Source organism: Nelusetta ayraudi, unplaced genomic scaffold (genome assembly GCF_046127955.1).
Source record: "Nelusetta ayraudi isolate G7.1 ecotype Tasmania unplaced genomic scaffold, CSIRO-AGI_Nayr_v1 ptg000222l, whole genome shotgun sequence".
In the NCBI taxonomy this organism is placed as follows: Eukaryota; Metazoa; Chordata; class Actinopteri; order Tetraodontiformes; family Monacanthidae; genus Nelusetta; species Nelusetta ayraudi.
The window spans coordinates 17,501-37,402 of NW_027466271.1; the positions used below are offsets into that span (position 1 = coordinate 17,501).

Below are 19,902 nucleotides of genomic sequence, written 5' to 3' on the forward strand. Positions count from 1 at the left end.
TGGGCTGCATGTCCTGCAGCTGCTTCAACATGAGGTCAGCCACGCCTGAGAAGACTCGGTCTATCACCACCTTGACCCTGTTCAGAGAGCGGATGTTCCCGCGGTTCCTGAAGCGGACGCAGGTGTCTTTAGTGTTGGGGTTGGAGGTCCTCCCCCGCGGCTCGGCCGCATCGCCCGCCCTGCCGCCGCCGCCCAGCGCGCTCTCCGACTGGCTCGACTGCTCCAGGAACTGGAGGAAGGACATCTCGAAGCCCATGGGCTTGAAGTTAAAGGAGGCCAGCTGAGCGCCGGCGGCGTCGGCGGCGTCGTCCTCCCGCTCCTCGGCGGCGCCGGCGTGGCACGAGGACGAGTCCGACTCGTTGTCCCAGCCATACGCCACGTGCAGCTTTGTGGTGCGAGGGATCTTCTTGCGCTTGGTGGCGGCGCCGGCGTCGGGGAGGAGTTTGCGCGGGCGCCCCCGCTTGCGCTTGACCACGGCCACGCTGTCAGAGCTGTCCTCGTTGGACAGCTTGCCGGCGAGCGGCGCCGCGGGCACCTCGGCCGCCGCCGCCCTCTTGCGCAGGATGGGCTTGGAATCGTCCCGACGGTCGTCAAAGACGGCGGCGTCGGCGTCGAAGTCGTTGTCCGACAGGTCCGACGTGTTGTCCGACTTGGAGTCGTCGCTCCTGCTGGAGTGGCACTTCTGCCTGGGCACCTTCTTGCAGAAGATGAAGTAGCTGCGCTGCTGCTCCACGTACTTCTCAGACAGTCCGTGTCCGGAGTAGTGCTTCAGGATGTTGCGCTCGGATTTCATCACCGACTCGCAGCCCTTGATCATGCAGGGATACTGCAAGGGGAACCTCTTGGTGCACAAGGCCGAGGCCTCCGACTTGGACTTCAACGAGGGCTTCCCGAAATTACTCCAGTGGTTTTCTTTGCTCTCTTTCTTGCTCTCGCCTCCCTTCTGCACGATCTTCTTGTTGCTCTCGATGTTTTCCTTGCCGTTACTCGTCTTCCCAATCGGGTACAGCAACGCCTTGGAACTCCTGTGCTCCTCCGTCCTCTGGTTCTTCAGTCCGGTCGGGCACACGTCTTGGTGTTTCTTCATGAAGTGCCGCAGCAGGTTTGACTTGGTGGTGTACGAGCGGTCGCAGCCTTCGATCTCGCAGCGGAACGACACGCAGTCCAGCTGCTCGGCTTTGCCAAACATGTTCTTGTGCTGCTCTTTGACGTGCCCCAAGTACTTCCAACAGGTAGGGAAGGACGCCGCGCAACCTTGGTAACCGCACGAGAACCTTCCAGACTTGATGGTGGACAGGAAGATCCCGACTCTGTCCAGGCCAAACTTGTGCAACTGCACGTAGTGCTGCAGGAGGTTGGGGATCTCCTGGAAGACCCGGGAGCAGTCCTTGACTTGGCAGCGGAACTCGGAGATCTGCGGCGTCTCCGCCTCGCGGTCCTCCTCGTCCTCCTCCTCCGGCATCAGCTCTTCCTCTTCGTCCACGTCGTCGTCGTGCTCCTGGTCCTTGTTAACCTCCAGGGCCGACAGCGCAGACTGGTGGACAGCCCGGTAATGCAGGATCAGGTTGTGTTGGATGGTGAAGGCAGCCAAGCAGCCCTGGTGGACGCAGCGATACGGCCGGTACGGACTCGTGGACGCACTCCCCACGGCGGGCCTCTTCTCCGCTGTCTTCTTGGGAACCTCCAGGTTTGGCTTTGATGCCGACTGGCTGTTGGCGGCGGGCTGCTTGATGTTGGTCTGGGGCGGAGCAGCCTGCAAGGGCTGGATGGGGGTCAAAGGACTGGCGTGGGTTTGGTATTTATTGTTCGGAAGGCTGGCGTTGGCACACGCTGCGTTGTGTCTTGTTGCTTTGCCAACGGACTGCGGCCACAACTTGGTCTCCTGCGAGGACTGGGCGGGGGGCGGGGCCGTAGAGGCCTGGCTGTAAACGGCGGCCGACGCAGCGGCTTTGGCCTTTCGCCGCTTCAAGTCCAGCTCCTCGATCTCCTCCTGCGACAGCTGGTGCGCCGTCTTGTAGTGAGTGCGCAGGTTGGAGTTGCGTGTGAAGTTCTTGCTGCACTTGAAGCACTTGAACGGGGCGTACTGGCCGTACTTCTTCTTGACAACGTTCACCATCTCCAGGGTGAAGGCGTGAGCCTTGGACAGGTGCCTCCACAGGGCTTCGGTGGACGAGGTGCTGAACGAGCACTCTTCGTCCTCGCAAACAAACGCTTTTCCGGACTTGCCTGACGCTGCCGAGCCCTGGACGGCGACCTGCTGGGAGGCCGCGTGGCCGGCGACGACGCTACTGCGGCCGCCGCCGCCGCCGCCCGGCGCCGCCTGATGGGATGTCTCTCGGACCAGGTCGAGTCGCTCGAACGCTTTTTGGATCTCGCTCATCCACTGCTGCTGGCTGGCCGTCAGCTGCGTGGGCTCGACGTCCACGTCGTTGGGGAGAGCGCCGGTGGGACTCAGGAGCTCCGCCTGTGGCGCCGAGGTCTCCCTGAAACAGGTGAAGCTCCGCGTGTTCGGCAGACCGTCCACATTGGCGGAGGTCTCCAGCAGGCTTGCAAAGTTGGCCCGGACGACGGACGGGTCGGCCTCGGCATCGCAGGAGTCTTGCCGAAGTTGGGAGCCACGGGCGGGACCAAACACTGGGCCAGAAGGGACGGGGTTCCGGGAGTTGGCGTTTAGGTCTGTGCTGTTGGAGTGGCCCAGGTTGGATCTCCGCTGAAAGTCTCCGGCCAGTATCTGCTCCCGTAGCCTCTTCTTCACGTCTTGCTCCGTGGCCTTCCTTTGTGCGTCCAGCTGATCCGGGCTTACTGGCAACCTGGGCTGAGCAACGCACAGCTGCGTTCCTTGAGTTAACGGGTCCGGATTTGCGGCCGGTGTCTGAATGGCGGGGTGAAGGCCGTAGCTGTCGGAGAGAAAGGCCTTGCCGAGGTCTGCGACCGGGACCGGGAGCGAGGCCGGGACCGAAGGGGGTGCGTTTTCCGCAAGGATGCGCGACAGAAGCGGGTCCGAGTATTCGCGGCCGACGAAAGCGTCCACGCACGGCGGAGGGGTGTACTGCGCCGCGCCGTACAGCGAGTCCTTTTGCCTGCCGTCTACGTTTTCCGCACGCTGCGCCAGCGAGCTGCCGGGTAAACACTCGCCTGTCCCGTAGGGGGCGCAGGGACTCGGGAACAAAGGCTCGGCACCTGGACAGTGCATGAAAACGTCAGTCACACTTGGTTCGGCGCTCAACCGCTTAGCGGCGTTGTAGTCGCCCTCGCCGTTACCGTAGCCCAGCAGATCGACCCGTGGGTACTGAGGCCCGGCCGGCGGGCCACTGCCGACGGGCTGACGGGGTTTCTCCTGACAGGGGGGGAGGGGGCCGTAAGGCAGCGGCGGCTGAGCGGCGGTGGCGTCGGCCGACGGCTCCGAGTTCAGAAAGTCCAGGAAGGACAGCGGCAGCTCGGTGTTGAGCTCCGACTCGTCGTACGGTTTGCAGATGACCCGTTTGGACAGGTGTCCGCCCAGGGATTTGGGACTGTTGAACTGCCGGAAGCACCTGCAACAGATGAACTTGCCGTCCCTCACGATGGCGGGCCACTTGCTCCTCCTGTTTCTTCTGGTCTGCTTTTGTTGCTCAGGGTCATGGTCAAGGAGCCGCTCGCCGTTGTGAAGCAGCTTCCGGTTGGCCGAGCCTTCGCTGTCCAGGGACGGAGTGGCGGAGTGAGTCTGCGCCGCCTTCATCTCTGCCGGGCCACTGGAAGCCGGCGCCAAGCTGCCCTGCATCTGCGCCGTGTAGGCCTGTTGTAAAACACTCTTGGCTCCGCCCAAGTATGACATCACGGCCGGCACGGAACGGTGTTCTAAGAGTGACTGCAGCGTCTCCACTGGCCTGTTGGCGGATGGCATCGTGGAGCAGGACGGCCCGCTGTGCTGCGGTGGTGGCAGCGGCCCAGCCGGGGGGGCCAAGGGCCCCAGAGACTCCGTCTGTGCCATCGCCTGCAGGTCGGCTGGAAACGCCTGGGAAGTCCCACAGCTCTGACCCAGGTCACTTCCTGGGGCGGTGCTCCACTTCTGGCAGGAAGCTTCTGGAAGGCTTCTGGGCTGCGGGAGGACGCCGCCGTCCATCACGAGAGCAGCAGGACTGTGGTTCTGGACGGAGGTGGGATGTGGAAGAACCGGAGCACGCGTCACGCCGGCGCTCATGTTGGTAAAGGGGGCGGACTGGATGACGTTCTGCCTCTGGCCCCCATAGACCGGAAGCCGGTTGGCCAGCTGGTTCTGGACAGGAGGCGTGGTCTCCACCGGAGCGTAGGTCACCTTGATCTTGGTGCGTTCCACCTTCCAGCGCTCGTAGAACTCCGAGTGCATCGCCCGCATGTGCTTGGTGACACTGCGGTAGCAGCTGTAGTTCCTCGTGCAGTTTTCGAAGGGACAGTGAAATCGCTCTCTCTGGCCTGCAGGGGGAGCTGTGCCGGTCTGAGAGGCCGCTGTTGCCGGAGCGCTCGCCAGTTTGTTTACGGCGAAAGGCTGGGGGGCTGCCGTAGGAGGGAGGAGCTGGGAGACCGACGGTCCCGGCTGACCCGACTGACCCGGCAATGGCGCCTGGTACTTTGTTGATAGGAAAGAGTTGTTTGGCCCAAAGACGGGACGCGGGCCTTGCGGGAGGTCCGCGCTGTTGCTGTGCGACTCGATTTGGCCGCCGTGATGGACGGGCCGAACTTCATCTTTTGTTGTTTGACTCTTAGGCACTTGGGAAGTGACGGGGGGCGGCGCCACAGACTTGCTCGCGGTCCGCATCTGGCCGTACGAGGCAGGGATCCTGTGGAGCTCCGGGTCGACCCGGCACTGCTCCAGGCAAACCACGGGGATCTTTGAGTGTTTGAGCAAACTCTCGAGGGAGATCTGCTGCTTCTTCTGGTCCAAACTCTCCTGGGAGTTCTGCGGCTTGACTCTGGAGTTGCTCTGAAGCATCTGCTGAATGAGCGACGTGGTGTGCTGCGCGCTCGGCGCTTGCGGCGCCGATGCCGGGCCCTCCTCCGCCGCCAGGACGGCGTGCCTCTCCAGGTGCAAGTCCAGCTGCTTCTGAGAGTGGAAAACCTTCCCGCAGGAGGCGTGGCTGCAGGTGAAGGTCTTGTAATGGTGCGCCTCGTGGTCGTAGAGTCTGAAGGCCTCGCTGAAGACCTTGCCGCAGTTTGGGAACATGCAGCGGGCCCTGAAGACGGGGTGCGTCCTCCTGTGCACCAGCAGCTCCGTGTTGTGCAGAAAGCTCTCCTTGCAGTTGAGCTGGATGCAGATGTAGGGCTTGGCGCCGCAGTGCACCTGCAGGTGGTCGTTGAGGTGGGTGACGCTGATGAAGTAGCGACGGCAGTACTGGCACACCACCTTCTTCCTGTGCATCTCCAGGAAGGTCTGGGCCTCCTCCTCGTCGCCGTGGCCCTTGACGTGAGCCACCAGGTTCTTGAAAAACTTGAAGCTCTTCCGGCAGTTCCCCACCGGACACACGTTGTCCTCGTTGCACCGCAGCACGGGCCGAGCCCCCTGGGCTGCGGCGGCGGCCACCGACGCCAAGGCTCTGCTCTGTTGCTGGGCGTCGGCCTTCTCTTTGGCGTCGCCCTCGGCCTTGGCCCGCAGGCCCGGGGCCGCCCCCGGGCCGGCGTCGGCCAGCCTCTTGGTGCTCTTCATGGCCGTCAGCCTCTCCTTGCACGACTGCTTGACGTGGGACTTGACGTGGGGCACCAGGGTGTCCTTGGAGCCGAAGGTCTGGGCGCATATGGGGCAGGTGTAGACGCCGCTGCTCATGTGGATCTGCGCGTGGCGGACGATCCTGTGGCCCAGGAACTCCTTGTCGCACAGCACGCAGTACTGCATGTACGCCTGCCAGTTCCTGTGCCTGGCCGAGATGCAGCGCTTCTCCCGGAGCCTCTTCATCTGCCGCTTCCTCTCGCTCTTGTCCTTGATGCCCATCACCTCGTAGGCGCTGTCGACGACGTGCTCGGGGACGTTCTTCAGCCACTCCTGGTCGTCCTCGTCCTCGTCGGCCGCCTCCTCCGGCTCCCCGTTGTCGTTCAGCAGGTCGATGGACGACACGATGGACGCCTCTTCGCCCATCAGCGCCAGGCAGTTGCGCTTCAGAGTCCTCCAGTCCCAGAACTCGGGGTCGAAAGGCCACTGGGTCTTAAAGACCAAGAGGAGTTCGCAGCGCAGCGAGTTGGGCACCGGCATGCTCTCCTCCTCCAGCTTCTGGTCCGGCTCGTTGTACAGCGCCTCCACGGCGTAGTAGGCGTCCACCGTGGGCTCCAGCAGGAACTCTGTCAGCTGGCAGGCCCGCTTCACCTCCAGGTCGCCGGGGAGCAGGCAGGAGATGGTCTTGCACAGCGTGGCCTTCGTGCCGCCGTCGTCCGACGCCATCCGCAGAGCTCGGACGCACATTTCCACGCACGCCGGCAGACCGGCGTCCACGATCTGTGGAGAACCGGGGAGGATCGATCACTGAGAGTCCCTCTGGCGGTGGCTTCTCTGAAACCAGGCCCGGGGAATCCTAACGGCTGAGTGCACCCACCTCGGACTGGATGACCTTGATGAGGAAGAGGATGTGGTAGACGGTCTTGGAGAGCAAGGACATCTGGCGGCACTGCTCCAGGAAGGCCGGTTCCGACGGCTCCAGCCGCTTCAGCAGCTTGCTCCAGAACAAAGTCAGCTCCCTGGGACGGAAAATCAGTGTGATCTCACAGCCTGGAGAACGTTTGAAGGTTTCGTCCAGAACTCCTGTGGAATGGGTCGGGGTGAGGCCGTGTTCTTACCAGGCACAGTAGGTGTCTCCGCACACCAGCTGCCGGGTCAGGAAGGCCGAGCAGAGGCTGAAGGCCGCTTTCTCATCCCGGTCCGACTCCAGGTTGCAGATCATCTCCAGCGCGTCGCGGCAGTCCTCCTTGGAGAGCTGCACACACACACACACACACACACACACACACACACACACACACACACACACACACACACACACACACACACACACACACACACAAAGATTGAAGGAGGCTGATGCAGACAGATTGGTTGAGAGATAAGACTGCCACCTAGTGGATGAAGGGGCCAAATTCAAATGCTGAGCCAGCACAGAGTGGGCCGGTACTGCGACTCCCTGGTTGTGTGTCACCTACAGTTGGGATTGAAAGCGTGCAGGTGGCGCTCACCTCCTCCATCAGCTCCTCCTGCTCTGAGGTAGCACACAGGCAGACCAGGTACATCTGCCTGAAGGGCCCCTGACCCTGCATGGCCGGGGACTGGGAGCACGTCTTGGCCAGCAGGGTGGCCTTGGCCTGCTGCCGCTCCTTCATCAGCTGCTTCACCCGCATCTCCAGCAGCACCGGCCCCTCCTGCACCAGGAACTCCTCCACTGAGGACCAAGAGAGGCACAAGTCACGACGAACCCTCGCAGCAATACAGGATCTTCATTCTTTTGGTTTTGTTTGTTTGTTTGTTTTGAATTTTGTGTCAATAACAAACACACTTTCAGGCTTTAAACACTGTTCAAATCTCTGCTTCCTTCTTTTTAACAGCACAGTCTCATCTGAGCTTCCAGAAGAAAACTGCTCCCACCGTTTCTCACCCTGAGGCGGCCAAAGCAAAAAGCACAGAGGGCCGCGACAGAGCGACAGAGAGCACTGCGAGGTCTCACAAGCCCGGCTGGCCCTGAACGTTACGCAGAGAGACGCAGCGGTCGGGTTAATCGAGATTAATCGAGATTAATCGCAGAGAGCGAGTTGACTGAAGAAAAGAACAAGGCAATATTTCAGTCACTCTTTGCATTGAAGTGACTTTTAACTCCAGTCTGGTTGCAACCGTTGCCACATCCAGGACCTCTTGGCAAACGGCAACACGTCCGCAGACTCACAACTCTTTACAACCACCGACTGACTGCACAGAGCCTCCGCTTCGACCTTTCAGCTGTCAGAGGCTTCAGTCGGCAGCCTCACCTGGTTCAGTCGGCAGCCTCTCTCCAGACAGGAGGCCTCGGAGCACCTGATTGGTCCAGACGCCGTCGTGCTGGCTCACGGCGGACAGCAGGGACAGCTGTGTGATTCCGTTCTCCTGCAGCTGACAGGCAGCAAACTGCACGCAGGGAGAGAAGTCTGCGTCACTTTGACGTTCCGACTGAAGTGCGAGTCCAGGAGGTTCTGGTCTTCCAAAATAAAAGCACATTAGTGGGTGAAAATGCGAGGATCTTTAGATGAACCTGTACTGAAGACTTGAACTGGTTCCACAGGGACTCTGGAACCTCCTCCTTCAGCGAGAGCAGAAGCTCCACAAAGCTCCTGCACGGTGAGCGGAGACACAAACACAAAAAAAACCACTCAGTCTACGCAACAGGTGGCGTCGCAACCCGGGCCAGAGTGGGAGAAGGGAGAACTCACAGCGAGAGCCTCTCCACCACCAGCTGCACGTTCTCGCACTGCGGCGACAGGAAGGGCGAGGCCTCCACGTAACTGAGCAGGGCCACGATGTAGACCTCCAGCAGCGGCAGAGGCTCCTCCTCCAGGCTCCAGCGGCCGGCAAACTCCAGCAGCGTCTGTGGAGGTGGACAGCAAGCACACGTTGACCTGAAAGCACTGGAGAACATCTGGAGGTAGAACCTGTGTGCAACCACACAAATGAACAGAAATCCAAAAATCTGAGAAAAACTTTTTTTTTTTAATCTCGTTTTTGCCCAGGATAAAAAATTTTTTAAAAAAAATAGTTGTTTCCATTTTGCATTTACAAGATTTCAAGATTATTATTATTTTTTGTATCTCTGATACCAGATGGAAAAGAAAGACATGGCCACTTTGAGCTTCCGTAGGTTTTTCGGATCAAAACATTCCTCGCAGGTCAACGGCTGAAAGACACTCAATGAGATGCAAGGAAGGAGGAGTTCAGGGAGGAAGAGCATACGTGCATATTTCAAGGTGTCTTGAAGCAGGCCACGCCCCCTGCTTCTCATAGGTCTGTTCCGAGACGTCACTAGTTTGCACATCTCGTCAACCTTGCAGCAGAACCTGAGCACCTTGAGAACCGACACAAACACTGTGATAACAGAGCAGCTCGCCGGGCGCACTTTACATTGTTGCTGCTGGACTTCACCGGGACAGAACTCTGTTGTTTTCCCACGCAGTCGCACAGCTGATCGACAACAACAACAACAACAACCACAACCACGGTCTTCCAAGCTGCTCGACAGTGACCTCCGGCTGGGTCACGTTTCTCTGAAAACTCGTGTTTATGATGCCAGGGAATACTCGGCGTTGGTGTGTTAGTGCGCGTGCCCGCGGTGTCAAACTAACCTGGCTCAGTTGGGGACCGGAAACACGCGTAAACACAACGTAAACACAACATTAACACACGGTGTCGTGTTCGGGCGTTTAGGAAGCCCAGGTATTGGAGGGTTCTGGGCGGACTGGACTCGTCGGCTCCCGACCACCACACACACACACACACACACACACACACACACACACACACACACACACACATACACACACACACAATCAATCCAAAGGTGCTGGCGTGACCGCGCACCCGAGACAAACACACGTACGGGGCAGGGCAGCCTAGCGTAGCCTGATGCTAACCGACGGAGGCGGACTAACCAAGCTGAGTGGACCGAACCGGACCGCCGCTCTGAGGCCACACACGGAGACACCCGAGTGGCCGCGAACCCGCGTCTATCCCGCGACATGAGCCTGGAGGCAGCCTGCTTGACTGGCCATGTCTGAGCGGACTCTAGCAGCTAGCCTGTGCTAGGCTAGCCTGCTAACAGCTAGCCGTCACAGCCACCGCCGCCAGGAGTCGCTCTGCTGCGGGGCTTCATTTCTTTCTTATGAATAACCTCAAGCGCACAACCACCAACTGCTTTGCGTGACAGCCGACTAAAGTGCCCGCCCCGGCGCCCCGGGGAGCTGCAACGAGCCGGGCTCCCCACCCCCGGGAAGCTCCGGTATTGTCGCTGCTACAGCAGCCAGGCTAACCCCTCGGCTGGCTGGCTGGCTGGCTGGCTGGCTGGGGACGGGTCCTCACCCTGCAGAACTCCTGGCAGTACTCGGCCGACGACTGCACCGGGCCGTCGCCGCAGCTTCGGGCCGCGGCGGCCTGCAGCTGCTGGAGCCGCCGCCTCAGCTCGGCCACCGTCTCGGCGGCGTCGCTGAGCCCGGGACCGCCGCGCTCCTGCTCGGCCTCCTCGTCCGCCATCTTCACAGCCAGCTCCAACGCGTAGTCCACCAGCAGCAGCAACAGCAGCGCCGCTGCTGACGGCACTGAGCGACGTCACTTCCTCTTCTCCCGCCGCCCCCGTCACCCGCCGAACCGTCGAGCTGAGGAGGGCGCCACCTATCGTACCGGAGTGGGACCGAACTGGGACAAAGAGAATGGAAACCCGAGACCACTTTTAAAGGCTCTCGGCCTCGGACGCATTTTTACTGGTTCTGGTCTCGGTCTCAGACTGGACGGACTGGGGATTTTTTGATCCAGACCAGTGGAGACTCAGCCAAACACTGTAATGACACAATGAGAACAGAAAGGAATCCAGCTGCTGGGGGTTCTACGCTCTGTTGGTGACAGCCAGAGTGACAGCCGGGCCTCTTATTGGAAAATGGTTCGAAATAGTTTGCAAAGCAGTAAAATGTTCAAGAAAACCATGAAAAGACACCTTGCTGAAAAGAGATTTAGAAGCAAACTGGAATTTAAAATAGATTCTGGTCATTTTTCGTGGTCCGGTCTCAACCTCCAGCGCCAAATGTCTTGGTGCCATCTCGGTCTCCATGCTCTCGAGTCTGGGTCACATCTTGGTCTCGGTCGGTGCCGCCTGGACTACAACGCTACACCCTCGAGCTCTGGACGGCTCCTTGTCATTGATTCATCATTCAAGCGTCAGTTAATAAAAGGCACTAAAATGATGCAGAAAAATTCAACCTTAACCCTTCTTATAAATACTTGGAACAAGAGAACTTGGGAGTTCTAATGTTTCACATCTTTGAATTTGGCTTGACTTAGGATTTTTTTTTTTTTTTTTTTTTTTTGCACTGGCAAAAGCTTAACATTCTGCCAATACATACATGAATTAGAGTGTAAACTCACAGTACAAGAAAAGTCCTTTCCTACCGCTAACCCTCGCTAGCTGCCGTCTCCAGGAAGCCCGACAGTGAACGAAATACCACAGGCGCTGTCAGTCGGGCTCCCTGGTAAACACTGGACCTTCCACCTTCAGGAGAGTCTGCATGGAAGCAGCGCCGCGTTGACCTGTAACTGCTCTGTAGTTGTGTTGTGCTCAGGATGGAATAAAAATGTCTCAAACAGTTTTTGCTTAGCGAGGACCTGGAGCTCTTTGCAAACATCTCCTTTATTAATGTGCCTTTCTCACGACGTCTGGACAGAGTGCAGCCGTGTGGAGGCAAACTGGAGAACAGAAGAGAACGCGCCGCTGAAATCTCTGCTTGAGCTTAATATCACACTCCATATTGCCAGTAGGTGGACCGCACAAAGACGTGAAGATGCCCAGACGCCCCCCCCCTCGACACCCCCCCCTCCTCTAGATCTTCCCCTGCTCCCTCCTCCCCAGCAGCTTCCTGAAGGCCAGCTTGAAGTCGTCGTTGAAGCTGGTGTAGAGCAGCGGGTTGACCAGGGAGTTGACGTAGCCCAGCCAGGTGAGGGCGTCGGAGAGCGGCGGCGAGGGCCGCAGCAGCCGCAGGCCCGCCAGCAGCTCCTTGAGGAAGAAGGGCAACCAGCAGCAGACGAAGGCGCCCAGGATCAGGCCCAGGATCCGGGCCGCCTTGCGCTCCCGCGAGCTGCTGATCTGACTGCGGTCGTCACTCTCCGCCTCCTCCTCCTCCTCCTCCCTCCGCGGGCACGGCACCTCGGTGGCGGCGGCGGCGGCGGCGCCCAGCTGCTCCCAGTTGTTGGACGGCTCCGATATGCAGAAGGCGTGCGAGGCGCGGCGCTCGGCCGAGGCCTGGCTGCGGCCGCTGAGGTGGCGCGACGAGCCGCGCTTCTGATACAGCGTCTTGGCGGCGCTGTAGATCCTGGAGTAGAGGATGAGGAGGAGCACCATGGGGATGTAGAAGGCCCCGAAGGTGGAGTAGAGGGTGTAGCCCAGGTGCTCGTGCTCCATGCTGCAGTGCTGCGGCCCGCCGCCGTCGCTCGCCCGCCGCCTCCAGAAGAGAGGCGGCAGCGAGATGAAGACGGAGATGACCCAGGCCACGCCCACCATGGCGGCGGCGCGGCGCGCCGACCTCTTGCGGGCGTACTCCACCGCCCTGGTGATGGCCCAGTAGCGGTCCAGGGCGATGAGGCACAGGTGCAGGATGGAGCAGGTGCAGCAGGTCATGTCCACGCACAGCCACAGCTCGCACGCCGCCTCGCCCAGCCGCCACGTCTGCGTGGCCATGTGGGCGATGCTGACGGGCATGACCAGCAGCGCCACCAGCAGGTCGGTGACGGCCAGCGAGCAGATGAGGTAGTTGGCGGGCAGGCGCAGCTTGCGGGTGGTGCAGATGGCCAGGATGACGGCGCCGTTGCCCAGCGCGGTGAGCAGCGCCAGCAGGGCCAGCAGGGCCAGGGCGGCCAGCAGGGCCGGGGGGGGGGGCGCCGGCCAGGAGGAGTTGGAGGAGTCGGGCGAGGAGGCGTTCACGCTGGGGTCCGCCTCCAGCTCCATCTCCTAGGGGGGGGTGGGGGGGGGCGTTGGTTGGCTCCGCCCACCAGAGAGTGAACTGCAAAGAGAGGTTGAATCTGGGAAGAAAGGACAAAGACAGAAAATAAAGAAGTGAGCTGGTGGCTGCAGCTCTCTGATCTCTGACCTGGTTCTGGCTGGTTCTGGCTGGGGGGGGGTGTGTGTGTGGGGGGGGTTGTTGGGAGGGGGGTCTGTGGTGGGCCGACTGGAGATGGACTTGTGAGAGGCTTTGATGTGGCTGTGATGTGCAGCAGCAGCAGCGTCCCAGTCCAGACCAGACCAGACCAGCAGGAGCATGAAACAGCAGCCTGGAGGAGAACTGGCCACGCCCACTGACCACGCCCACCTGAGTCGCTGCCGAAGCCACGGCGTCAGGGAGGTCTTTGCATGGGATGGACGTGGCGTCACGTGACCCGAGGGTTTCAGCGGGCGTCCACTTCCTGGAGCTGCAGGCCTTCACCCGGAGCCGGCGGTTCTATTCCAGCCTTTCCGAGCCGGTCGTGTGTCACATCAGCCTGCCGGGTCGACCTCTGACACTCGGCCGGGCGCTGCGAGGGAACCGGGCCAGGACTCACCCGCTCAACTGCTTTAGCATGTTTAGCCCTGTGTTTGCAGCCTCCAGCTCAGACCTGGTGACTCGCTGCACCCTCGGAGACGGAGAGACAGAGAGAGAGGGAGACAGAGAGAGAGAGAGAGAGAGAGAGAGGGAGAGAGAGGGAGAGAGAGAGAGACAGAGAGACAGAGAGAGAGACAGAGAGAGAGACAGAGAGAGAGGGAGACAGAGAGAGAGAGAGAGAGAGAGAGAGGGAGAGAGAGGGAGAGAGAGAGAGACAGAGACAGAGACAGAGAGAGAGAGAGACAGAGGGAGAGAGAGAGGGAGAGAGAGAGAGAGAGACAGAGGGAGAGAGAGAGAGAGAGAGAGAGAGAGAGAGACAGAGAGAGAGAGAGGGAGAGAGAGAGAGAGACAGAGGGAGAGAGAGAGAGAGAGAGACAGAGAGACAGAGAGAGAGAGAGGGAGAGAGAGAGAGAGACAGAGGGAGAGAGAGAGAGAGAGAGAGGGAGACAGAGAGAGAGAGAGAGAGAGAGACAGAGACAGAGAGAGAGAGAGAGACAGAGAGACAGAGAGAGAGAGGGAGAGAGAGAGAGAGAGACAGAGGGAGAGAGAGAGAGAGAGAGACAGAGAGACAGAGAGAGAGAGAGGGAGAGAGAGAGAGACAGAGGGAGAGAGAGAGAGAGAGAGAGAGGGAGACAGAGAGAGAGACAGAGAGAGAGAGAGAGAGACGGAGACAGAGAGAGAGAGGGAGAGAGAGAGAGACGGAGACAGAGAGAGAGAGGGAGAGAGAGAGAGAGACAGAGAGACAGAGGGAGAGAGAGAGATGGATGGCACAACAGAGACACGGTGACGGTGGAATCAGTGTTTCACACGTCTGCACACTTCAGAATAACAGAAAATATCACAGACACCTTTTTTTATCCCCCCTCCTTCTCAAGAACTGTGTGTTTGTGTCGGCTGCAGGGACGAAGATGCTTCCTGACTGGACCAGCGACTGACTGGACCATTGACTGACTGGACCATTGACTGACCGGACCATTGACTGACTGGACCAGTGACTGACCGGACCTCTCGTCCCTCTCTCCCAAAAAGCGGAGGCCTCTCGCTGCTACCGCCCACTGCTGGCTGGCCGTGAGAGGTGCAGACAGACGGAGGGACGGACGGACGGACGCCTCCTCTACACCTCCTCTTGCGCTCGCCATCCATCACACGGGCCAGAACCACCGACCCAGGCTTCACCTCTTACCACCGGTACCACCAGACAGACAGACAGACAGACAGACAGACAGACGGCTGAGCCTCAGCAGACTTCCTCCTGACCTGCAGCTGACTGCCGGCAGCGGTGAGCGACCAGAGGTCAGCTGGTGACCCCTGCTGGGGTCACCAGAGGTCACCAGGGGTCAGCTGGTGACCTCTTCTCAGCAGATGAACACATGAAAGACTACCAGTGGCAGAAATGATCCTTGCTGGGTAAAAGACTCTGAATGGGCCTCTGAACGCGAGTGGCAGAACAAGCTGGCCACTAGGGGGCAGCCCAGGCTCCCTTGGTGTCCCCTCCAGCTGCTGGGGGGACCTTCTGGAATCTCTCAGACTCTGGCCTGGTTCCCGTCACATTGATCCAACTGCTCGCTGATCGTCAACACCTCCGTGACAGGCAGAACTCACCAGCCGGGGAAATGTTGTTGTCTGACGTCACAAGGCAACAACCCCGAGTGCAGTCCGCGCACCTGCAGAGGCTGCGGAGCTCCACACTGACGACCACATTCATGTTGACACTGTGAGTCTTGCAGGTGCTGCGGTCAGACTTCCAGGACCTGGTGCTGACCTGCACCTGGATGCTGCTTTGTTGACTCGTTCTTCACATTAAAAGGCAGCCACCCTCACCACCAGCACCAGCACCTCCATCAGCTTCCATCCCTCCACAAGTTGCTCGCTCCACTCACCGTCACCTCCTCTTCGTCACCTCCTCTTCATCCTCCCGTCGCCAACTAGACGTGACGTCGCTCCGTTCGGCGCTTCTGCCGCTGCAGCCAAAACGATACAAATAACTCAACAAATCAATCAGAATAAGAGGGTGGGAAGCAGCCTCGCGGCCGCGCTGTGCTCGCGCGGAGAACTTCGAGCCGCTGATTGAGAACCGCAGCTCCGCTCCGCTGCTGCGCCGCCCGGCTGCTGCCTTCAGGAGCCGCCGGACATGTGAGGTGTGTGTGTGTGTGTGTGTGTGTGTGTGTGTGTGTGTGTGTGTGTGTGTGTGTGTGTGTGTGTGTGTGTGTGTGTGTCGGGGAGGGTGTTGATCAAAAGCTCGTCATGAGTTTTTGATCAACATGAGAGTTCTGGACGAGTGGACGAAGGCGGAGCGACATTCAACCATGTTTCACAATGTTAATGTATAATATTGCTATTATCAGCACCTAGTGGCCGGGGAGTGGATTGCAGACATTATTAATATCAATCCCAGGCCCTCATTAAAAAAGTCAACAATCACAACATATATATATGTTGTGATTGTTGACAGACAGACAGACAGACAGACAGTCAGACAGACAGACAGGCAGGCAGGCAGACAGACAGGCAGACAGACAGGCAGGCAGACAGACAGGCAGTCAGACAGGCAGACAGACAGTCAGACAGACAGACAGTTAGGCAGACAGGCAGGCAGACAGACAGTCAGTCAGACAGACAGTCAGTCAGTCAGTCAGACAGTCAGACAGGCAGGCAGACAGGCAGACAGACAGACAGGCAGGCAGACAGTCAGACAGTCAGTCAGACAGGCAGACAGACAGACAGGCAGGCAGACAGTCAGACAGGCAGGCAGACAGGCAGACAGACAGACAGGCAGGCAGACAGTCAGACAGTCAGTCAGACAGGCAGACAGACAGACAGGCAGGCAGACAGTCAGACAGTCAGTCAGACAGGCAGACAGACAGACAGGCAGACAGACAGACAGGCAGGCAGACAGTCAGACAGACAGACAGACAGACAGGCAGACAGGCAGGCAGACAGGCAGTCAGACAGTCAGACAGACAGACAGTCAGGCAGTCAGTCAGTCAGTCAGACAGACAGTTAGACAGTCAGACAGGCAGGCAGTCAGTCAGACAGACAGGCAGACAGACAGGCAGGCAGTCAGACAGACAGACAGTCAGTCAGACAGACAGGCAGGCAGACAGACAGTCAGTCAGGCAGACAGACAGACAGTCAGTCAGACAGGCAGACAGACAGTTAGACAGTCAGACAGGCAGGCAGTCAGTCAGACAGACAGGCAGGCAGTCAGACAGACAGACAGTCAGTCAGACAGACAGGCAGGCAGACAGGCAGGCAGGCAGTCAGGCAGACAGACAGTCAGACAGTCAGTCAGACAGGCAGACAGACAGACAGGCAGGCAGACAGTCAGACAGTCAGTCAGACAGGCAGACAGACAGACAGGCAGGCAGACAGTCAGACAGACAGACAGTCAGACAGACAGTCAGACAGACAGACAGACAGACAGGCAGACAGGCAGGCAGACAGGCAGTCAGACAGTCAGACAGACAGACAGTCAGGCAGTCAGTCAGACAGACAGTTAGACAGTCAGACAGGCAGGCAGTCAGTCAGACAGACAGGCAGACAGACAGGCAGGCAGTCAGACAGACAGACAGTCAGACAGACAGACAGGCAGGCAGACAGACAGTCAGTCAGGCAGACAGACAGTCAGACAGGCAGTCAGACAGACAGACAGGCAGGCAGACAGACAGACAGTCAGTCAGTCAGACAGACAGACAGACAGACAGGCAGGCAGACAGACAGACAGGCAGGCAGACAGACAGGCAGACAGACAGACAGACAGTCAGACAGTCAGACAGACAGACAGGCAGGCAGACAGACAGTCAGTCAGTCAGGCAGACAGACAGTCAGACAGACAGTCAGACAGACAGACAGGCAGGCAGACAGACAGTCAGTCAGGCAGACAGACAGTCAGTCAGACAGTCAGACAGACAGACAGGCAGGCAGACAGACAGTCAGTCAGTCAGACAGGCAGGCAGACAGACAGGCAGACAGACAGACAGACAGTCAGTCAGACAGACAGACAGTCAGACAGTCAGTCAGACAGGCAGGCAGACAGACAGGCAGGCAGACAGTCAGTCAGGCAGACAGACAGTCAGACAGACAGTCAGACAGACAGTCAGACAGACAGACAGACAGACAGACAGTCAGGCAGACAGACAGACAGGCAGACAGGCAGGCAGACAGACAGTCAGGCAGACAGATAGTCAGACAGACAGACAGGCAGACAGGCAGACAGACAGACAGACAGGCAGGCAGACAGACAGACAGACAGACAGGCAGGCAGACAGGTTTCCCCAGTGAGATTAAAGACCAGGAGATGAAACCCTGAGCAGACCCTGGAGCTAAAAGACAGAAGTGGGATCTTTGCTTCCAGCTCCCCCTCCGTCCCGACTCTTCTTCTCTTCTCTCTCGACTCTTTGACGTGTGGGTTTTTCCCTCAGTCCAGTCGCTCACACGTGGTTGCAGATGTTCTCCATCTTCATCTCCTGGGCCGTACGGAGCCTGACTGCAGTTGTGGGTGTGTCCAACACAACCGGCGCTGCGTCCCTCCGTCCGACCTCAGTCTTCTCTGGGTGATGAAGCCTCGCTGGGACGCCGTCGCCTTGGGAACTAACTCCATCAGCACCTCCATCCATCTCCTCCTCCTCCTCCTCCTCCTCCTCCTGCAGCACCTGAGGAGGTCTGCCCTCTTCTTCTTCTTCTGTTCCATGCTATTCTCTCATGTTGTTGTTGTTGTTGTTGTGTTTCTTTTCTTCTCTGTTCAAACGCTGCTCGATGCTTGATCTGGTTTTTTGAGTATGAATCAAAGAGAATGCATCTCCACCGCCTTGCCTGGATGGTTGTTTTGTGGCGGTGCGTGATGCCCGGAGGGGACCTACTGTCCAACACAGCGTGTCTCAACCTCTGCGCACCATGACGTCATGGCGGGCGGGTCGTAGAAAATCATCCAATTTGCTGCTGTTCTGACGCTCTGGACTCACCAAGCCGGTCGGCGGCGAGGTCAACCTGCAGGGGGCGGTAGAGGGGGGGTTATGGGGTTAATCCCGCTGCTGTATCCTGGACAAGCTGTAATCAAGTCCAGAGCGGCGTCGCCATGGCGACAAACTGTAAACCTGCGTGAAAGTCCTCGAGACGAGGCGGCCTCCTCGTCATCCTCGTCAGCAGAGAGGCTCCAGCATGAAGTTGTGTTGATGGTTATTTTCCTGCTGGGCCTCCTCGGTTTCTTCCCCTTTTCATTCTTTTTGAAACGATGCTTGAGGTGAAGGACTGCCGTCCACTCGTGACCTGCAGCAGTGAAGTGGTGTGAAGGTGGAGGAGACACACACACACACACACACACACACACACACAGCGCGCGGCTTCCTGACAGTACCACTAGGGGGAGTGTCGGAGGTCATGGATACAAGGCAGCAGCAGTCCAGCAGGGAGGAACAGCGTTTGAACTCTGCTGTTGTCTCGTTGAATATAAAAGTGGCTGGTATTTGGGGTCAAAGGTCAGTAGGTTTTCAGTCCAGGGGAAAAAGAAACATGTAGAAAATAACAGTGGTTCCAGTTTTGAAGAGTGTCAACATCCCTGCACGCGGTTTACACCTGTCTGGCCTTCAAGAGGAACCGGGGTTCGGTACTCCTTGTTTTCCTGTTTCTCATTCACTCCATGGAACGCTCGCTAGTGTTGAAGTTGTAATCACACACATGCCTATGAAGAACACCTACACACATCTACAACATGTACACAGAGGTCCTGTCCTGTAGGTTTAGGTCCCAAACCAAACACAGCGGCGCTGTTTCCGCCCGCTTTCGACCCGCGGACCTGTCGCGTGTTAGGCGAACGTGATAACCACTGCACTACGGAAACCCGCGAGGCTCAATTGTCTTCCTGTATCAGTTCATTGCCACCCCAGTCCCGTTCTTCCCAGAACTGCTCTCTTTTTTTCACCACTTTGTCCCGGGAAAAATAAAATCTCTCCCGGGACAAAGAGGTCCCGTTTTCTTTCCCGACAAAACCTCATTGGATTTCCGTCTGTGGTCCACTCCCGTACAGTACAACATTGTCTCATATTTGCCAACTGAAAACCTGTCCCGTAATGAGCTGATACGGGACGCACTTCACTTTGTCCCGTGTATGTCGGGGACGCCTCTCCGTCTCCGTCTCCAGCCCCCCCCCTTGATGTGGTATTTAATTAAAAATAAAAATCTATAACAGTTGTGCCTCTGTGGTTCTGCAGTGCTTGAGTTCACATTAAAACTTCAGAGAATTTCCCCGTTTTCCTCAGGTCACTCAGGGCCGACCGTGGGAAACTCAGTTTCTCACTTAGAAGCCATGGCGCCTCGACCTGGGGAGGAAGCGGCGTGAATACTTCAGTGTCTCGTGTCGTCTCCAACATCGTCTTTCTCTTACTGTGAATGCTTCGCTGTTGTTGACGTCATCAGGGGTATTTTTGGACGCATGTTTTCGTTACAAAGACAGGAAGTGTCTCAGTGGCTCTTATCCGTGTTTACACCATCGTGACAGGTGAGTGACTGTTGGAGGCTGGAGCAGCAGCGGCAGATCCTGGGAAGATTAAATATATATATATATATATATAAAAAAAAAGAGATGCAGTGAAAGCAGTTTGAAACTCTTTTTTTCTC

The 19,902-nt window shown here is 58.3% G+C and overlaps 2 protein-coding genes across 4 annotated transcripts in view; both read right to left on the minus strand.

Moving 5' to 3' along the window:
- The window catches only part of znf292b (zinc finger protein 292b), a 10,779-nt gene extending 526 nt beyond the window's left edge, over positions 1–10,253 (minus strand). The window contains exons 1-8 of one of the 3 annotated variants that reach the window (XM_076016330.1): positions 10,031–10,253; positions 8,392–8,546; positions 8,214–8,292; positions 7,954–8,089; positions 7,171–7,373; positions 6,778–6,914; positions 6,537–6,678; positions 1–6,439 (exon numbers count right to left, since the gene is read on the minus strand). The exon at positions 1–6,439 is cut by the window's left edge and continues 526 nt beyond it. In XM_076016330.1, coding sequence (XP_075872445.1) covers positions 1–6,439; positions 6,537–6,678; positions 6,778–6,914; positions 7,171–7,373; positions 7,954–8,089; positions 8,214–8,292; positions 8,392–8,546; positions 10,031–10,201 — 7,462 coding nt within the window. In that variant the 5' untranslated portion in view covers positions 10,202–10,253. Of the gene's footprint in view, positions 6,440–6,536; positions 6,679–6,777; positions 6,915–7,170; positions 7,374–7,504; positions 7,538–7,953; positions 8,090–8,213; positions 8,293–8,391; positions 8,547–10,030 lie in introns of those variants that run through there. The other 2 variants (XM_076016331.1, XM_076016333.1) reach the window with 2 other exon arrangements.
- Positions 10,254–11,456: 1,203 nt separating this feature from the next.
- On the minus strand, positions 11,457–12,659 carry htr1e (5-hydroxytryptamine receptor 1E). The gene has a single exon (XM_076016329.1). It carries the CDS (start codon positions 12,657–12,659, stop codon positions 11,538–11,540), a length of 1,122 nt encoding a protein of 373 aa, XP_075872444.1. The 3' UTR covers positions 11,457–11,537.
- Between the last annotated feature and the right edge of the window lie 7,243 nt (positions 12,660–19,902).